This window comes from Phascolarctos cinereus, unplaced genomic scaffold (genome assembly GCF_003287225.1).
Source record: "Phascolarctos cinereus isolate Bilbo 61053 unplaced genomic scaffold, phaCin_HiC Scaffold_726;HRSCAF=1367, whole genome shotgun sequence".
NCBI lineage: Eukaryota > Metazoa > Chordata > Mammalia > Diprotodontia > Phascolarctidae > Phascolarctos > Phascolarctos cinereus.
In genome coordinates this window covers 40,384,147-40,402,981 of record NW_027556098.1, presented here as the reverse complement: position 1 = coordinate 40,402,981, position 18,835 = coordinate 40,384,147, and the positions used below count along the sequence as shown (strand labels likewise).

Genomic DNA, 18,835 nt, shown 5'->3' with positions numbered 1-18,835 from the left:
AATGTGTTGGAACTTGTAAAAATGTGTTTTGCTTTGAAAGAAAAATTCATCAGTGGTGTTATCCTGGCCAGCTGAATGAGTGTTTTGTCAACTAATACAATTTGCCTTAGGCAAAGAATGGTAGAAGGGTCACATCCCTACTGCTTTTTCCCTAGAATCTTGCCCAATTTATAAAGGCAGAAGCCAGGTCTTACATCATTCTGCTGCTTCTTGTACTGTCTGAGTTTGAATGAATCATAGACTTAGAATTATAGGGGGATTTCAGAGAACTGACCCTCCACTACATGTAGAAATTCTCTCTACTCTTATAGATATGTGGCCTCTATGCACTATTTGAGGTTGTCTATTCATCTAGTTTGCCTGAATGAGTCCAATGATCTGGGAACTCACTACCTCACAAACAGCCCACTCTATTTTAATGGCTCTTGTTGTTAAGGTCTTCCTTATATTGAGCTAAAATCTGACACCATGTAACTTCTACTGGCCCTCACTCTACCCTTCATAGTATAAGTTTAAAACCTTCTTCCAAATAATATTCAAATATTTTAAGCCAGCTACTTATGTCTTTAAAATAGTCCCCTTTTCAATGAAAACATCTCAAGTTCTTTTAAATCATTGTTCTTAAGACATGGTATCCAGATACACAGTACTTCCCACATTTGTTGTCTGTTGATTGATGCCACATCATTCTGGTTATCTCTACTTGCATATATTCTATGTGGCTAATTACTGCCTGGCACTAGGAACCGAAAATAGTGTCCTATCCTATGTTTCTGTGAAAGAGAATAGAACCACACCCAGACTCATGTAATGATAAAAAATTGTCCTGTTCAGAAACACTTGAACTTCACACCTCAGCCCCCTGCCTGGGTTGGAGCAGCACTGCCATTTATTAATCCCCACCCTCTTTCAATACTAACACAAGAACATCTTAGTCACTCCCTGATTCAGTGCAGTGACCCATGATTAGCTAAATCTGATGGTCATAGTCTTTGTTTCGATAGAACCAAACTAGAATTTTATTTCTGCTCATCTTCTCTAATCAAAACCAAGCATTCTTAAAGGGTTCTCTCCTCATATATGACTAGAAGTCATATTAAGATTTCTTCTTCCTGTCCTGCATATCAGTTCTTTCCTCAGTAGGCCTCATCAAGGCAAACGTTGTACGTGATGTTTCCTGTAGAATCCTAGGTAGAGTTGTAGAAATTTTGAAGTCCCTTCATTATGTGAGCCTTACAGCACCCCTTCTCATGGGTAGAACTCTCATAATATCTCTCTCAGCTTTAAAGTACTGTGTGGGTACATACCCATTCCAAACATTAGCTCACAAGCACCCAGTGATGTATTTAATTTATTTCCATTAAGCCAGGTTAAAGAAAAGGCATTTAATAACATCAGATAGTGAAAATACTTGTAATAGAGTACTTCCCTTCCCCATAAATGTGAGACACATTTTTGCACAAATATACATACCACCACTGGAGAAAGAGGGAAATAAAAGCGTAGAGGGATCATGCATGAGGAATACATATGATGGGGTAACACATACCTCCAGTGCTACAGGACTCCAATATCTTTTGGTGATGTCATCATACAGATACATATCAGGTAATACTGCTCTCAGTAGGCCTGTTCTTCCCTTGGTATGTCATCTCTGCTCCCTGGGTTGTTCAGGTCTAGTGACAAGAACCTTTCTCTGATTCTCTGAAGTAGATAGCAGTTCTTTCTAGTTATCCGGTTAACAAAAGAGAGAGAGAGAGAGAGAGAGAGAGAGAGAGAGAGAGAGAGAGAGAGACAGTAGGTCCCAAGGCTAAGATTAGATCTTTCCTTTTCAACCTCTGACCTCTGAACTAAAGGTTAAAATCCTCTGCTATAGATTACTACTTAATTTAGGGTTTCTTTAATCTTATATATCTCCAAGATATTCTCTGGCTTAGATGGAAATGGATTTGAGCAGGAAAGGTGATGAACTAAGGAGGCAAGGTCAATTCTCTCCATGAACCTAGCCCAAATTCTTATCTGTATTGTGCATATCTGTTGGCCACAAATCCTGAGTGCCTTGGTACTTTATTTTGGCAAGTACAAACTTCCATCTCCTTGCAATTACACTATAGGTGCTTTAAATTATTACAAGATAAAAAATGAGGTCAGATGCACTATTTTTAAAGCTTTTTTTTTCTCTTTCAGATAAAACTGGGAAAGTTATAGATACAAAATATTTTGACATGTTTCAAGGAGGTAAGAAAAATAAACTTTTTTGTATTTGAAAGAATAAAATCCCTTTCCATTCTAAGGGGCATTAAACTGAAAATGTTTGGATTTCTTAGTCCATCATCTATCTTTTGCTATTGAGCTAACCAAATTAATTTCTCTACACTAATATGTATTAAAATTGTTCTACATACACTTTTCAGCCTTTAAGGCTTTATTTTGCTCTAGAAAATCAAATGCTTTCATATAGTTAACAATGACTAGAAAGAAATGGGGCCTTTATCAGAGACACTGATAAATTCTTTCCCAGTTTTCTGCTTCCCTCCTAATTTTGGCTGCATTGGCTTTATGTATGCAAAAACTTTTCAATTTAATGTAATCAGAATTGTCCATTTTGCATTTCATAATGTTCTCCATCTCTTGTTTGGTCATAAATTCTTCTTTTCTCCCTGTATCTAAAAGGTAAACTATTTCTTGCTCTTCTAGTTTGCTTATAGCATCAGTTCTTATATCTAAATCATGTAACCATTTTGACTTTATCTTGTTATAGGGTGTAAAATGTTGGTCTATGCCCAGTTTCTGCCATACATTTTTCCAGTTTTTCCAGTTTTTCAGGGCTGAGAACATAGGCTATTGAACTAAATTAGTGAATAAGGAACTTGGGCATTTTCAATGAAAGGATATAACTCAGAATGAAACAACCTATTTTGTTTATATCTTCTATATTTTAATGAAGCAGAATTCTGTGTAAGATGGCTATATCAGATAATGAAGTGCCAAAAAGGCACATTGTAAGATTGCACTTAGGTCACAGAATTATAGAGCTGGAAGGAAGTCTGAACTCCAGTCCAACTTTCTTACTTTACAGGTTAGGAAACTGAAGTCCAAAGTAACAGAAATTCACCTAGCATGGTAACCTACATAATAATTCTTTGATGAATTGATTTGAATTGAATTGAATGGCTCAGACACACAGCTAGCCCTAGGACTGCATCCTAAGGTCAAATTCCAAGAATAGCTTTTCAGTATAAGTCTAAGTATACTATTTTCATGGTTTGTGGTTGTGTAGTTAACAGAGAAGCTAAAAGGGAGTTTGGAAATATTAAAGCTAGAAGAGATCTTAAAGTTCATCTAGTTCACAGAGAGGAGCTAAGATTGTTTTGTGTTCTACCAACAGATAACTCTGGACCATTGACCCAGTTCATTAAAAATGCCCCACAGAAGTCTCTAATCTTGATGGTGACACACGATGATGGTAGCAGAAGGTAAAGATGTTTAGTGGTTCATTATCATCACTGCTACCAGAGAATAAGCAAATGTGGATGTAACCCTTGGCAGAACTGATGAGAACTTACCTGTAAGGTGACACATGACATAGGAAAGCAGAAGAGGTGGATGTCTCTTAAGGAAACAATCCCTTTGACACAATACCATCTTCAATGTGAGAGAGAGAAAAAGAGAGTGCGCAGAAAGTGTATTTTGTCAAACTAATGAAATAAAATAGCTAAGGTTTATAGTAGTAAAACTAAAGCTTAAAATAAAAAAGGATTCTAAGAATATATAACAGGAAATTGAAAATGTTCCTTTAAACCTATTAGGAATAAAAAAATAAGGGTAAGCTTTTTTTTTCTCTGTTAGATGCAACACATTATAAAATGATACTTTCTTACTTAGAAAAGATGGGTTTCCTCTCATTCATTAGGCTCTCCTAATTAATATCAAAAGTCCCTTTCAAATAAAATTCAAATCCAATTTGTTTTTCTCCTTTTTTCTACCATCTCCTGCCTTATTGAGCTTCCAATATAATTATATTTGAATATACTTTAAAATATGGTACAACTGTATTTTTAATGGTAGATTTATATTGATTTTTGCTATGGTATTTCTTTTATTCTGGTTTGAGTGACCTATGCCAACCACATTTGACAACCAAAAAAGGGGGGTACAGCCGGGATAGAGAGAATAGGAAAACAATATGAGGCAAAATAGTTCAACAAACATCTATTAAGTGCTTTCTATTTGCAGAACATAATGCAAAATTCTAGGAGGAAAAATACATAGTTTAGCTGACACACAGTCCCTATTCTCATAGAAGTAATAGTTTAGATGAGACTATGCCATATAAGACAAAATAATATATTATACATACATTAGAAGTATGTAAAATTCCATATGAGAAAAAAGGCAAGTAAAGTTCATTATCATCTGGGGGGGGGATGGATCAGAGAAGTCTCCTTGTCTTTTGAATTGGGCTTTAAAGAAGAGGTAGGAATTCTTTATGTGTAGGGATAAGGGAAGAAAGGCCACTCAGAATAGCATGAGCAAATGCACCAAGGCACTTACCTCAATTCCAGGTTAGGACATTAAGTTTAATTGTAGAAAAGAGGGAAGATGTTTCAGAAAGTTGCAAGAGTTGAGTAAAAGAATGAAATCTATACAAAAAGAAGATGTCTGATAATGGTTTTTAAGAGAGCACAGACAAGAAAACCTGTTAGGAGATTATTGGAATGGTCAAGACAAATGATAATGAGAGCCAGTCCTTGAGTGGTAGCAGAGAAAATTGAGATGTGTAAACAAATGTGAAAAATCTTGAAAGTAGAATTGAAGGGACTAAGTAAGTGAATATAAGAGTGGAAGAGGAGAAAAGAACCAAAGATGGCACCAAGCTTTCAAACATGGAAGGCTAGTAAGTGTTTAATATGTTTAATATGATCATACAGGTATAGCCTATATCAGATTGTATGCTGTCTTAGGGAGGGGGGAGTGGAGGGAGAAGGGAAAATTTAGAACTCAAAATATTATAAAAGTGAATGTTGAAAACTAAAAATAAAGTAAGTAATTTTTAAAAATTGACTTCAGAAGAAAGATCAGGTTTTTAGAAAGATAAGCTTGGTTTCAGACATGTTAAGATTGAAGTGTCAATTCAAGTAGAGAAATTGTATAGTTTTCACAGATGTAGGAATAAAGTTTGTAAGAGAGGTCTGGGATATTTAGGAAGTATCAATATAGAGTTTGTTAAAGCCATGAAAGTTGATGAGTCATGAAAGGGAGAAAGTATAGAGATAGGAGAAAAGATGGCAAAGGACATGGAACCTTAGGAAGCACCATGCATTAAGGAACCAGAAAAGACTGGGCAACTTTGAAGGAAGATATGCAGTGAGACATTAGAGAGACAGAAAGAGGATCAAAAGAATGTGAGGTCTCTAATGACAAATATCTTTAAAGGAGATTATCCAAAAAGAAAAGGTAAATATTGCAGAGAAACTAAGGTGAGGACTGAAGAAGAGTCATTGAATTTTATGATTAGGAGCTCACTGAAGTGTTGATAGAAAAAAGCATCATTAAAGCTAGACAGTTTTTTCAAGAAATGTGCCCAAAGGAGGTGAGAGATATAGTAGAGGATTGGTGAGATTACTCTCCAATGCTATGAAAGGGTCAATAGAGAGGAAGATATTGAAGACATGTGATAGATGATAGTGATAAGTTTTGGAAAAGATGAGATGGTGTGAGATCAAGTGCACAAAGGGAATAGCCTTCACAAGACCCTCTTCCTTTGAGACAGAAAGGAAGAAATGTGACATTTATATACATGAGTACCAGCCTTATCAATTAGGAATTGAAACCATAAGAGATAAACAGGACAACTGAAATGTAAACATTATGACATTGCCATGTTGGGGAAAGACAAACAAAGATATATGAGTAACCAGCTTTCATGAAAGGGGATTTTGTTGTATATGAAATAAAAGATCATATAGTTGAGAAAACTTCAATGAACGATAAATACAATTGACTATAAGATACTCGAGATACAGCTCTTTAGGCACTTCGATTACTTCTAGGATAAAGTGTTATATGTCTCAAACATTAAATGATGATATATTTTCCTCTTTATTATGCAGATTAAAAAATGATACCAAAAATGCCGTAGAAGATTTGGGCAGTAAGGAAATAAAAAATATACAATTCAGGTCAAGTTGGGTATTTCTTGGAGGAAAAGGTGTCGACTTCCCTGAAAATATTCAAAGAGAAAAGGTAGGTGGGGTTTTTGTTTTTAATCATCTTTTACACACAATTTCGACAAAATGTTATAGTATATCAGTAATTTGTGCCACTCCCTTCCTAGGGCCCACCAAAATAAATACAAAGCAATAAAATAACAAAGTAAAAGACTTAATAGCCTGATTAACTTATAAAACATGTGTTAGTTCTATTACCCTCCCCCCAACTCCTATCTAAAATCAAGGTTTGTTGCAGTCATAACAATAGGAATGCTAACAACAGCAGTAGCTTACATTTATACAGCATTTTATGGTTAAAAACCACTTTAACATTGTTTATCTAATTTGACTTCATGACAGATTTGATATTTTGTGTTCATTGTCATCAATCTTGATGAGAAATTGGAAGCACATAAAGGTCTGTGATTTTTTCAAAATCACAAGGTTCCTCAAGTTGCAGTGAATCTTCAAAATCCTATTGTCTTTCTACTTTGCCATGGCAAATTTCTCTGGTGTTTCAAATTTTTAAAAAATCTATATAAATCACATATTCTATCTGGACGTCACTTTGTTCACAAGGAATGAGAAGATTATTTCCATCCTTAAGGATAACCTTCCTGCTCAAATTTTATATCAAGTACTGGTGATCTATTACATCAAAACTATGACTCCCTGCAGCAAGCGAGCAGCCTAGCCTTTTCTTGCTGCATTCTCTAAGTGTCGAGAACAAGTCCTGAGGATACAAACACAAAAGTAAAACAATCTAGGTCCTCAAGGAACTTACACTCTAATGTGGAGACAAAATATGCATATATAGGTATATACAGAACACATACAAAACATTCTAGGAAGGGAAAGCACTAGCAGTTTGGGAACCAAAGAAAAACCTTACGTGGAAAGGAGATCAAATCAGTCTATACTTAAAGAAACTAATGCACGATTATGCATTGGAAGGACAAATACTAAAGTTGAAGCTTAAATACTTTGACCACATATATGAAAAGACAGGACTCATTGGAAAAGACCCCAGTGGTGGGACAGATTGAAGGCAAAAGGAGAAAGTGACAGCAGAGGATAAGACGGATGGATAGTGTCATGGAAGCAATGAACATGAGTTTGGACAAACTTTGGGAAATAGTGGAGGACGGAAGGGCCCAGCATGCTATTGTCTATGAGGTCACAAACAGTTAAACACAACTAAATAACAAGAAGGTGGTACTTAAACTAAGTTTAGAAAGTGTCAACTTGAAATAAACAAGACTGCCAAAACAGAAAAAAAAAATAAAAATAAAAACAAAAACCTAGGGTCTTTTAACCAAGGCAAAGGAATTGCAACTCAGGGCCAGGGTGTAGCACCAGGATGCAAGAGTACCCAAGAGGGGTGGAGGGGGGCAGGGTTAAATATAAATACATTTCAATCCGGAGGGAGTCTTAAGAGAGGAACAACCTAGAAGCTTCTATATAAGCTATTTTACATAATAGCCGAAAGACCATAGAGAAAACTGGGGGAAGCTCTGGTTTCAATTTCCCTCAGGAAATCTGAAGCCCTGGAATCAGGCATGGTCAGCTGGATTCAGCATTCTCCATCTTGGTAAAGACAAATTCCATTGTTGACCAAGGGAGACATTGAGGTGACCAATGCATTGCCGGGAACAGTTGGGGGGTAGTCCCCTTCACAAAGCAGGTTTTACAAAGAACAATGACACAAGAGAAAGAAGTGAAAGGGAGGATATCTCGCTCCCACTGTCCATTGTATCTGCCCCTCATATCTCCGGGCTCAGACATCTCATGCAACTGTCTGTTTTTTGAGAACATCTCCTACTGCAGTCATCTGGTCTTCTAGAAACCTCCCCTCCCAGGAATTCTGGAATGGGCAGGTTCTCAGAGCAGCTTCTTCCATGAAAATATTTGAATGATTTGGCAACACTGTTAAACATCTATGTGACAATGAATAGTGGCAAAATGTACATATAATTTCTTAGGCTGCAAATCTACAACCACATTGTCAAAAGGAATAGATGATTCTTTAGGTTTTGCTTTTGTGTGTGTGTATGTATACATATATATGTGCATACATATTTATTATAGAATTGAACTCTACTTTTTAATACAGCATCTTACATCTGCAAATTAATTTTAAATTATTGCAAGGCATTCAATGAAGAACTTACTGATCCATGCTGTCAGGAACAACAGGCATGCAGCATTACTGAACTGATTGAAATGTCTTTATGACTTATAAATCATTTGGCATCAGCGCATAGAGCAGCAATGAAAGCTAACTTCATTAGCCATCTTGATTTAATTAAATGTATAATATGCTTTTAGCAGCATCATTTTGCATTTTCATTAGAAATTAATTGTAAAAATGGTCATCAGAGATTTCTTGAGCAGGTATACATACCAGGGATGCTTATAAGTATTTCAATATTGGAGTAGACTTAGAGCAGGCCTGCACAACCTGCAGCCCACCAAAGATTTCAGGCAGTCCATGAAAAATGTAGAGGAAAACTTCCTCTACATTTTTCATGGGCCAGCCGAAATCCTTGGCATGCATGCAGGCCACAGGTTGTACAAGCCTGACTTAGAGGCTTAGACCTTAATTACCTTTCAGAGAGGAAAGAAAAAAACAAAGGTAGAAGGTACCTCATTAAGGCTGGACCTAACATAAGTCACACTTGGTATGAAGATGCAGTGTATCTAAAAATACCATAATAGTGACATTTTAAGACTGAGATCTATTAAGACTAAGTTGCTTAAAGATGTGAACAAATTCCTATTTACATCCTGGTTTTCATGAAGGAGTGTTTCCATTGGAGGAAGGCATTCAGTCTTCTAAGTGGAGTAATGCATAAAATCTTTCACAAAGCTCCATCATTTTTAGAAGTGATAGATTTGAAAATTGAAACAAAACCAGTCAGGTGACCTCAATTAAGTTGAATGCGTTTCCAAATCACCTAACGTAGAAAATCACAATCTGTAGGAAGGTTGGGAAGGTAGGATAATAATAATAATTAATAATACTAGCAATAACAGTAATAATAGCTAGTATTTATATAGTGCTTTAAAGTTTTGTAAAGCACCTTATAAATGGTTATCTCATTCAATCCTTAAAACAAGCCTGTGAGGTAGATGGTATTTGTTATCTTCACTTTGCAAATTAAGAAACTAAGACTGAAAGAGTTTATGTGACTTGACTAGGATCACACAGCTGTGTGTGTCTGAAGCAGAATTTGAATTCAGGCCTTCCTGACTTCAAGGCCAACATGATATCCACTGTACCACCTAGTTGCCTAGAATAATACCAAGTTGTGAGAAATTTTAAATGTCAAACAGAAGAATCTGTGTTTGATTCTATTGGCAACAGGCCCAAATGGAGTTCATTGAATATGGGGTGACATACTCAGACTTGAGCTTTAGGAAAATCATTTTGAGTAGAATATGTATTAGAGTAGAAAGCTCTGGCAATAGGGTAGTGACTGCTTGAGTAGATAAAAGGAGACTGACTATACAAAAGATTTATGCAGGAAGAAATGATAAGATTTGGCAACTGATCAGATATAAGTGGTAAATGAGTCGAAAGATGACAATAAGGTTGAAAACCTGAGGGACAGGCAGAATGTCAGTACCAAGAAAAGTAATAGTAAGGTTCTGAAGAGGAGAGGTATAGGGTGAAAAATAAGGAGTTCTGTTTTGGCCATGTTGGATTTAAGTTGCCTTACGCATATACGACTTAAAATGTCCAATATGGAATTAGTAACATAGGATTGGAGCATGGGAGGATAAGCATTTATCACGTGCCCACTAGGTACCAATGGGCAGCTAGGTAGCACGATAGCTAGAGTGCCAGGACTGGAGTCAGGAAGATTTATCTTCCCAAGTTCAAATCCTACCTTGGACACTTACTAGCTGTGTGATCCTGGGCAAATCTCTGAACCCTGTTTGCCTCAGTTTTCTCACCTGTTAAAAAAAAGAGCTGGAGAAGGAAATGGCAAACCACTTCAGTATCTTTGCCAAGGAAACCCCAGATGAGGTCATGAAGGTCAGACACAACTGAAAAAAAGATTAAAACAACAGCTACGTGCCAAGCAATGTGTTAAGCACTTTATAAATATTATTTCATTTGATGCTCACAACAACCTAGGGAGGTAAATGCTATTATTATCCCCATTTTAAAGTTGAGAAAACTGAGACAGACAAAAGTTAAATCACTTGCCTAGGGTCACATGCCTAGTAAGTGTCTGAGGCTGAATTTGAACTTAGGTCTTCCTGACTCCAGGAGGAGTGCTCTAGCCACTGTGCACCTAGATGCCTCTAAAACTTTCAATTAGATATAGAGATTGTGGCGTCATCTGCATAAAGATGATAATTGAATCCATGAGAACTAATGAGGTTGTGTGGTGAGAGAGTATAGAGAGAAAAAAAACGCCCTAAGACCTAGGACCAGAGCTTCCTCTTCTCCCCTTCTTGTCATCTCACGATCCACACCATCTCTTCCTTTACTCCAGCTTCTCCAATGATGATACAGCCCCCTACACTAATCCAGAGGTGTCATATATGTGACCTGCAATACTCTCAAATGTGGCCTGAATCAGATTCAAACGTAAATGGGAAATATCTAACAAAATGAAATTTAAAAACATTAAAACAGATAACATTACATTTTTAAATGAAGTCAATACGTGGCCCACAAGGATCCCTCTGCTTCCATTTGAGTTTGACACCGCTGCTCTAGGCCAACCTTCTACATGTACCCTTGATCCCATCATACTTCCTATCTTTTCCAGATTGCCCTTCCTGTTATCCCCTCTTTTTTCAAATCTTCAGTCTCTATCTACTGGCTCCTTCCCTTTTGCCTATAAACATGCCCAAATCTCCCTATCAAAAAAAAAGTCTCACTAGATCTTATTTTCACTAACCTATTTTCCTTCTTTTCTCAGCCAAATTCCTAGGATAAGCTGTTTAAACTTGTTGCCTCCACTTTTTCTTTTCTTTTTCATACTTCAGTTCTTTGTAATCTGAGTTTTAATCTCATCACTCAGCTGAAACTTCCCTCTCCCACGTTGCCAGGGATTGTTTCATTGCCCAATGAGATGTTTTCTTGAACCTCATCCTTCTTGGTTCTCCTCCTACCTTTCTGACTGCTTCCTCTTAGGGTCCTTTTGTTGGATCATTAACGACATTATGTTCACAACTGTGGACAGACCACAACATTCTGTTCTTGGCTCTTCCCCCACACCTCGAATGAATGAATGAAAAGAATTTATTGTACTAAGCACTGGGGATGAAAAGCCAGCCTTGAAGACCGTACATTCCAAAATAGGAAGACAATTTATGTAGCGGAAAGGAATGCCTTTATTCAAAGGAGTTATATGGGGTGTGTTGTAGGGCAATTGATTAACACATCTTCCAGCCATTTTTCCTTTTCACTATTCCACCAATACTTCAGATTTAGCATATCCAGAAAGAACTCATCCTCTCAAAACTTGTTCCTCAACTTAACTTCAATATCTCTATTTAGGGCACTACCATTTTCTCAGTTACCCAGACTTATGACTTCGAAGTCATCCTTGTGTCTACCCTTACATCCACTTAGTTACCAAGTCATATTAATTCTACCTCCAAAAGATCTGTCATCTCTTTTCCCTCTTTTCTTCTCCTCCTCTCACCTCTGTAGTTCAGTTCCTCACTAGTAATAACCAGGGCCCCAGACTGACCATCCAGTGTCTTGCTACTTCAAGTCGTATTTCACACTGTTGCCAAAACAATCTTCATGATATATAGGAATATTCAGAATATACATCATTCCATGCCTTTCAAATATCTTGACATCCCATGTTTCCAACGTACCTTATTTCACATAACTGCACTCATTAGCCAGATTCAACTGCTCAGTATTCTTCAGTATTTTTCTCTCAACATTATAGATTTTCATACCACTATGCCTGTTCTATTAAAGGAGCATCATAGAATGTTATAGTCTATAAGGACATTAAAAATCATATAGTACAACCCATTTATTTTAAAGATAAGGAAGCCAAGGGCCAAAAATGTGAAGTCATTTAACCAAGGTTGTAACGGTAGTCGGCAGCAGAATCAGGACTAGAACTTAGTCTTCCAACTTAGTGTATTCATCTTTGTGTCCTCCAGCAGGCATGGCCCGGCTCCTTACACAGAATATGTAATCAAGAAACGTTCCTTTAATTGAATTCAACCATAACCTGATTATTTCCAGCAACAGACTGATGATAACTCAGTTGCCGATATTTAGGCCGCAGCAGATCCCCTCCTAAGAAATTATGTATACTGCTCTTCCCTGAATAGGCACTGAATAAATGTTTGTTGAATAAATAATCGAATGTGTACATTTTCTTTCTAAACAGATCAACCATTCTGATGGCAGCAGAAACAGATACATGGATTGGCCAGCTGAAATACAGATAGAAGGATGTATACCCCATGATACAAGCTAAAATCAAATCTTCTTATTAAATAAACTTGTATAATTACATATTTAAGGAAATGATTATCTCAAATGCTTTACTTTATTTACTTTTCCAAAAAAATATCAGAATGTAAGCTTCTTGAGTGTAAGGACTATTTCATTTTTACCTTTGTATACCCAGTACAATGGCTGACATTTGGCAAATGTTTGTTTTATTGAATTGAATAAAACACCATTCTAAAAACAGATCAAAAAGCTTTTATATTTCTGAGGTGAGTAGGGATAGTATTATTATTATTATTATTTCTCTTATAATTATTATTAATATGATATTCTTATTTGTAATTTTAGACCCTTCCAGTGATACGTATTAAGACAGAAATGTCTCAATGATATTACAGGTATGTTAAAGTATTGCTGTCTCAACTGATGCCAAAGAATGATAAAATTCCATCTCTGTAAGGTATCAATACCTCCCACCTCCTCACCCCTGTACTTACTATTTGTGCAATTCATTTAGCTGTTTAAGGAGAAAGTGTGGTAGAATGGATAGAATATTAGCTCTAAGGGGCAGCTAGGTGGCCCAGCCGATAGAGTGCCGGCCCTGAAGTCAGGAAGACCTGGGTTCAGATCTGGCCTCAGATAACTTATTAGCATGGTGTCCCTGGAACAAATCATTTAACTTCTGTTTGCCTGAGTTTCCTCATCTACAAAATGGAGGAAATAAAAGCACCTGCTTTCCAGAGTTGTTTGTGAGGGCCAGATGAGATAATAATTGTAAATGCTGTATGAATGTTAGCATTATTATTTGCAAATTCATATTGTTTCCTTACCCTCAAGGTTTGCCCTGGATTCATTTATTACTCTGTGGTTGCCTGATTCCTCAATAAGAGAATAGAACACTGGTTTCCCAGAACCCTAATTCTACTCTCCCCTCAGATTCCTGAAGAACAATTCTGTTTGGGGTGGGGGAAAACAGGTGGCAAGGGTTCCATATACAGATACCCAGCACACAAACGTGAATCAGGTTATGGAACAAACAGTCTTATTCCCACACACAGAAAAGGTCATTCTAAACAATAATGATATTATGATTATGATCAATTCAGAGGCTAATTGTATTCAAGCCTTGTTGGGTCATTTGCAAACAACTTCTTTGCAAGACTGGTTTATTAGCTAGTTTACATTTCTGCTCTGTTGAGTACAGCTTAATCTGCACAAATGCAAGCTGATCTGGGAGCCAGTATCTTTCTGGTCAGCTGCCTAGGGACACCAGCTTCCTTTGGAGACCTTACAAAGACTAAAAGAAAGAAAACAGAACCAAGAGGCGACCAGATATAAGCTTGTATAGGAAGTCATGGGCCTGTGGCCCATTTGGGGAGAGGGCATCCCCCCACCAACCCTTCAGAGCTCAGAGGGTCATCTTTATATCTCAAGGCCAGCAGGTGGAAGAGACTCTGAGGGGTAAAGGTTGCTTTTTTTCAGCGTATCCATGTATTTCTGGCTTGACAGCCAATTGAAAAATGTCATAATGGGTGATAGGAAGCATTCATAGTGCTAGGAGGGAAGGAGGGCCCCTAAATCATGCATGTCTCAAGGAAATGCTACACTTATGTGTACTACTCTTATATATATAATTTCACACTTTAACTGCGGTTTGTCTTTTTTGTGAGTTAGTCTTTTATACATTAAACATCCCTTTTATCTCCAAGTAAATTGTCAGCTCCTTGAGAACATCATACATTTTTCCATTCTTAGCAACAACCACAATGCCATACACAACAACCATTTGATGATAGTGTTCTAGTTTAATTCAAACAAAAAAAGGAAGACCACACACATACATATTACAGGCAACTAGGTAATGCAATCTTTATCCCTTTCTGGACTGCACTGCTGACTCATCTCTACAGAACTTGGGCTATCATGGCACCTCTTCACCATGGAAGCTCACACCACCCTGGACTACTTCTGACAATGGAATTAATCTCCACTTTCTGATTGGCTGGTTCCCCCAAAAGCCTCCAGTTTAAGGAGAAGGCCCAGACCAAAGATACCTTTATCCTTCTTCAGGGTGTGCTGCTCACTCATCTCCACAGAAATTTCTCTGCCATGTACCTCAGCCAGGTACTTTCCTCTGCCTCCCTACCCTGGCTCATTTCAGCTCCCTTCTATGTGTTATCTTCCCTCCATTGGAATATAAGCTCCTTGAAGCCAGGGACTATCTTTCTTTCTACTTGTACTTGTATTCCTAAGTACTTGGCACATAGTAAGAAATTAGAAAATGCTTGTGGACTGACTGTCTGCCAGTAGATTGAACACTGGTCCTGGAATTAGGAAGACCTGAGTTCAATCTGGCCTCAGATATTTACTGTGTTACTCTGGAAATATTACTTCACCTCTCTCTGCCTCTGTTTCCTAATCTGTAAAATGGGGATAATAATAGTATCTGCCTCTCAGTGTTGTTGTAAAAGTAAAAAGAAATAATATTTGTAAAGAGCTATATAAATGCTAGCTTTCTACTCCGAGCATGTGAAGACTTCCCCTGCTAAATGGGTCGATGAGAACAATTTTTTTCAACAGCCATGAAGGCAACTGAAACAGGCACTGTGGAGGGTTTGGTCAGACATCGAAGATGCCAAGGACATCCACTGCATCTTGGGCCATTGCCAGTCATCTTAACTTTTGTCTTGCCACTGGATTTTGATGACTCTTTTTTTTGTTGTTGTTTTTAAACAACATTTATTGACAGCTTTCACCTATGTGTTTCAAATGTATCCCACTGCTACATAGAGCATCTCTTATAACAAAGAATAAAAAATTGGTATAAGCAAAAAAGGAGAAATAACAGTTTAGAAAAACTAATCAATATACCAAAAACTATCATATGCAGTTTTCCACATCTTTTCTTTTTTTAAATTAATTTATTTTTCATTTTCAACATCCACTTCCATAAGCTTTTGAGTTTTAAATTTTCTTTTCCTCCCTCCCAGACTCTCTCCACAAGACAGAATGCAATCTGATATAAGCTCTACATATATGTTCCTATTAAACATATTTTCATGTTAGTCATGTTCTAAAGAAGAATTAGAACCAATTGGAGGAACCACAAGAAAGAAGAAACAAAATAAAACAGAAGAGGAAAAAAAAGCAAATAGTATGCTTCAATCTGCATTCCAACTACATAGTTCTTTCTCTGGATATAGATAACATTTTCCATCATGAGACTTTTGGAGATGTCTTAGATCCTTGCATGCTGAGAAGAGCTAAGTCAATCAAAGTTAGTCATCACACAATGTGGCTGTTATTGTACACAAATGCTCTCCTGGTTCTGCTTACTGCACTCAGCAAGAGTCCATACAAGTCTTTTCAGGTTTTTTTGATGTATGCTGACTTTGATGACTCTTGAAGAGAGAGTGAGGCTAATGACTTTGTGCAACTCTGCCTCACTTAAATCCAATTCACACACAAGTCAAGACATCATCCCATGATGTAATGGGTCCTCTTCAAAAATGAACTTATATTCATGAAGGCTAGGTAGCACAGTGAACAGAGCACTGGGCCTGGAGTCAGGAAAACCTGAATTCAAATCCAGCTCACACATTTACTACCCTTGTGACCCTCGGCAAGTCAGTTAACCTCAACTTCAGTTTCTTCAAATGAATCATTGGTATAATAATAGTACTTACCTCCTGGCATTGTTGTGAGGATTAAGTGAGACAATATTTGTAAAACCTTAGCACAATGTCTGGCACATAGTAAATGCTTGTTTTCTTTCTCTCTCCTTCCTTTCTTCTTTCTATCTTTTCTTCTTTCCTTCTTTCTTTCTTTCCAATGTTTGATAAATTTTGGTCAGTTACAAAGAGCTTTTCCAATTTTTGAGGTGAATAGTCTTATTCTTCCCATCTTACAGATGAGGAATATGAGATCCAAGGAGGTTTTGACTTAAAAAGGGTCACTAAACTAGTAATTATTATGAGTATGGGAGCCAAACCCAGGCTTTACATTTCTATGTCCAGTGCGTTTCCCCTCTACATCATGATACCTCTCATTCTTCAATCTAAATAGATTATTTTTTTCCAATTTTAGTTAACTTCTACACATTTCACATTTGGACCAAAACATCATGACAATTGTTTGGAATGATGTTCAAGAGATTTATGCTGACATTCTCCTGGAGTCCTTGCCAACTCTGAGATTTTGTGATATCCCCACTATATTTTTTGCTGTTCAACAACATCTAAATGTAGACCACATTCTAGGAAGGATTTACATGAGTTCTATGGCTACCCTGGAGAAGAGAAGACTTTAAATGGGGCATGATAGCTATTTGTATTTGTATATGTGTATATAATATTTGAAAGGCTGCCATGAAGAAGAGATATTAAACTTGTTTTGCTTATCCTCCCACCCCCAAAGACAAGAAATAAGATCAATGGATGGAAATTTTAGAGAGACAGTTTTACCTTGGTAGAAGGCCACTGTTGTTCACTATTCGAGACTATTGAGATCTTTTTACCCTTATTCTATCATCCAAAGTATTAGCAATTCCTCACAAATTTATCACTTAACATATTAAAGTAGTCAATTCCCATGGCCACAAATACAGGCTTTTCTCTCTCTCATTAGTTTACTCTGACTTCCTTCTTTTCCTTCCATTGTCTTATCTTTGAATTATACTAGGAAGTATATTTTAAGCATACTTAAATATACTCAAATTTACAATTTCTGTGTCACATTTTATATGTAATAGACTTATAGTAGTTAGGATTAAGAACACATATATACAAATACTAGTCGTGGCATGATTATTTGGGTCAACCAACCTCACTTGGCTGTTACCTGACCCTTCTTTTTGGCTTATTCCCAAATTTAATCTTAATAGTTTTATAAAGAAAGAAAATATCTTCATTTTCTTTCTTCCCGTCTTCTGCTTATCTCTAGCCAAGATAACAAAATAGTAGTTCATTTAGACTGGATGACTGAAATGATGAAGGAGAAATAGATGTTCTCATATTATCCTGCCTATCAACCCTGATATTAATCATTTTTGTTGATCTTAGCTTTCCTCACTAGCCTCAACTCAATTTTTTCATTCCCAACACAGTTTTTATGGCACTTAAGTTATGCATTTTTATCCACTTTCTATTACCTAGCCTTGTTTCTATCTCCTGCATATTTCTTTTTTAAAAAATTTGAGTTGTGGGGGAGCCTAGGTGGCACAGTGAATAGAGCTCTGGCCTTGGAGACAGGAGGACCTGAGTTCAAATCCAGCCTCAGACACTTACCACTTACTAGCTGTGTGACCCTGGGCAAGTCACTTAACCGTAATCACCTAAGCAAAAAAAAAAATCTGAGTTGTTAGAGAGTTCTGTGTGTGTGTGTGTGTGTGTATACATACATATGTGTGTGTGTGTGTGTGTGTGTGTGTGTGTGTGTGTGTATACACATATATCTTAAGACAAATCCCATTTTTTCCTTATGGGAATTTTTTCCCTTGCATCTTCAAAATTTCATTCCTGAACATGTACAATCCTTCCTAGGCTGACTTTCCCTAGTGCATCTTAGTCCATGGGATCCAACCTGCTTTTCCACTAAACACTTTGAAATCTGCTTTCTCCAGAAAGCTGGGGAAAAATTTTTACAGCAAGTGTCTCTGATAAAGGCCTAATTTCTCAAATATATAAAGAACTGAGATATTTATAGAAATACAGGTCATTCCCCAATTGACAAATATTCAAAGAATAGGAAAGGCAATTTTCAGACAGAAATAAAAGCTATATATATAGTCATATTAAAAATGCTCTAAATCACTGTTAACTAGAGAAATGCAAATTAAAACAACTCTGAAGTACTACAGCACACCTCAGAAAAACCTGGGAAGACTTACATAACTGAAGCAAAGTAAAGCGACAGAACCAGGAGAATATTGTAATAGCAATATTGTAAGATGATCGGCTGTGAACAAATGAGCTATTCTCAGCAATATAACGATCCAAGACAATTCTGAAGAACTTATGATGAAAAATGCTACCCATTTTCAGAGAAAGAACTATTGGAGTCTGACTACAGAACAAAGGATACTATTTTTCACTTTGTTTTTTTTCATGGTGATTTGGTTTTTTTTTCTTTTTTGACCTCTTCTTTCACAGCACCAATTATAATGAAATATGTTGTG

At 36.8% G+C, this 18,835-nt stretch overlaps 1 protein-coding gene across 3 annotated transcripts in view; it reads left to right on the top strand.

Moving 5' to 3' along the window:
- FAM3B (FAM3 metabolism regulating signaling molecule B) overlaps window positions 1–12,903 on the top strand; it is a 58,936-nt gene extending 46,033 nt beyond the window's left edge. For all 3 annotated transcript variants that reach the window (XM_020976251.2, XM_020976250.2, XM_078146066.1), the window contains exons 5-8: window positions 2,188–2,238; window positions 3,389–3,476; window positions 6,114–6,246; window positions 12,596–12,903. In XM_020976251.2, coding sequence (XP_020831910.1) covers window positions 2,188–2,238; window positions 3,389–3,476; window positions 6,114–6,246; window positions 12,596–12,685 — 362 coding nt within the window. In that variant the 3' untranslated portion in view covers window positions 12,686–12,903. The remainder of the gene's footprint in view (window positions 1–2,187; window positions 2,239–3,388; window positions 3,477–6,113; window positions 6,247–12,595) is intronic.
- Window positions 12,904–18,835: the final 5,932 nt, after the last annotated feature.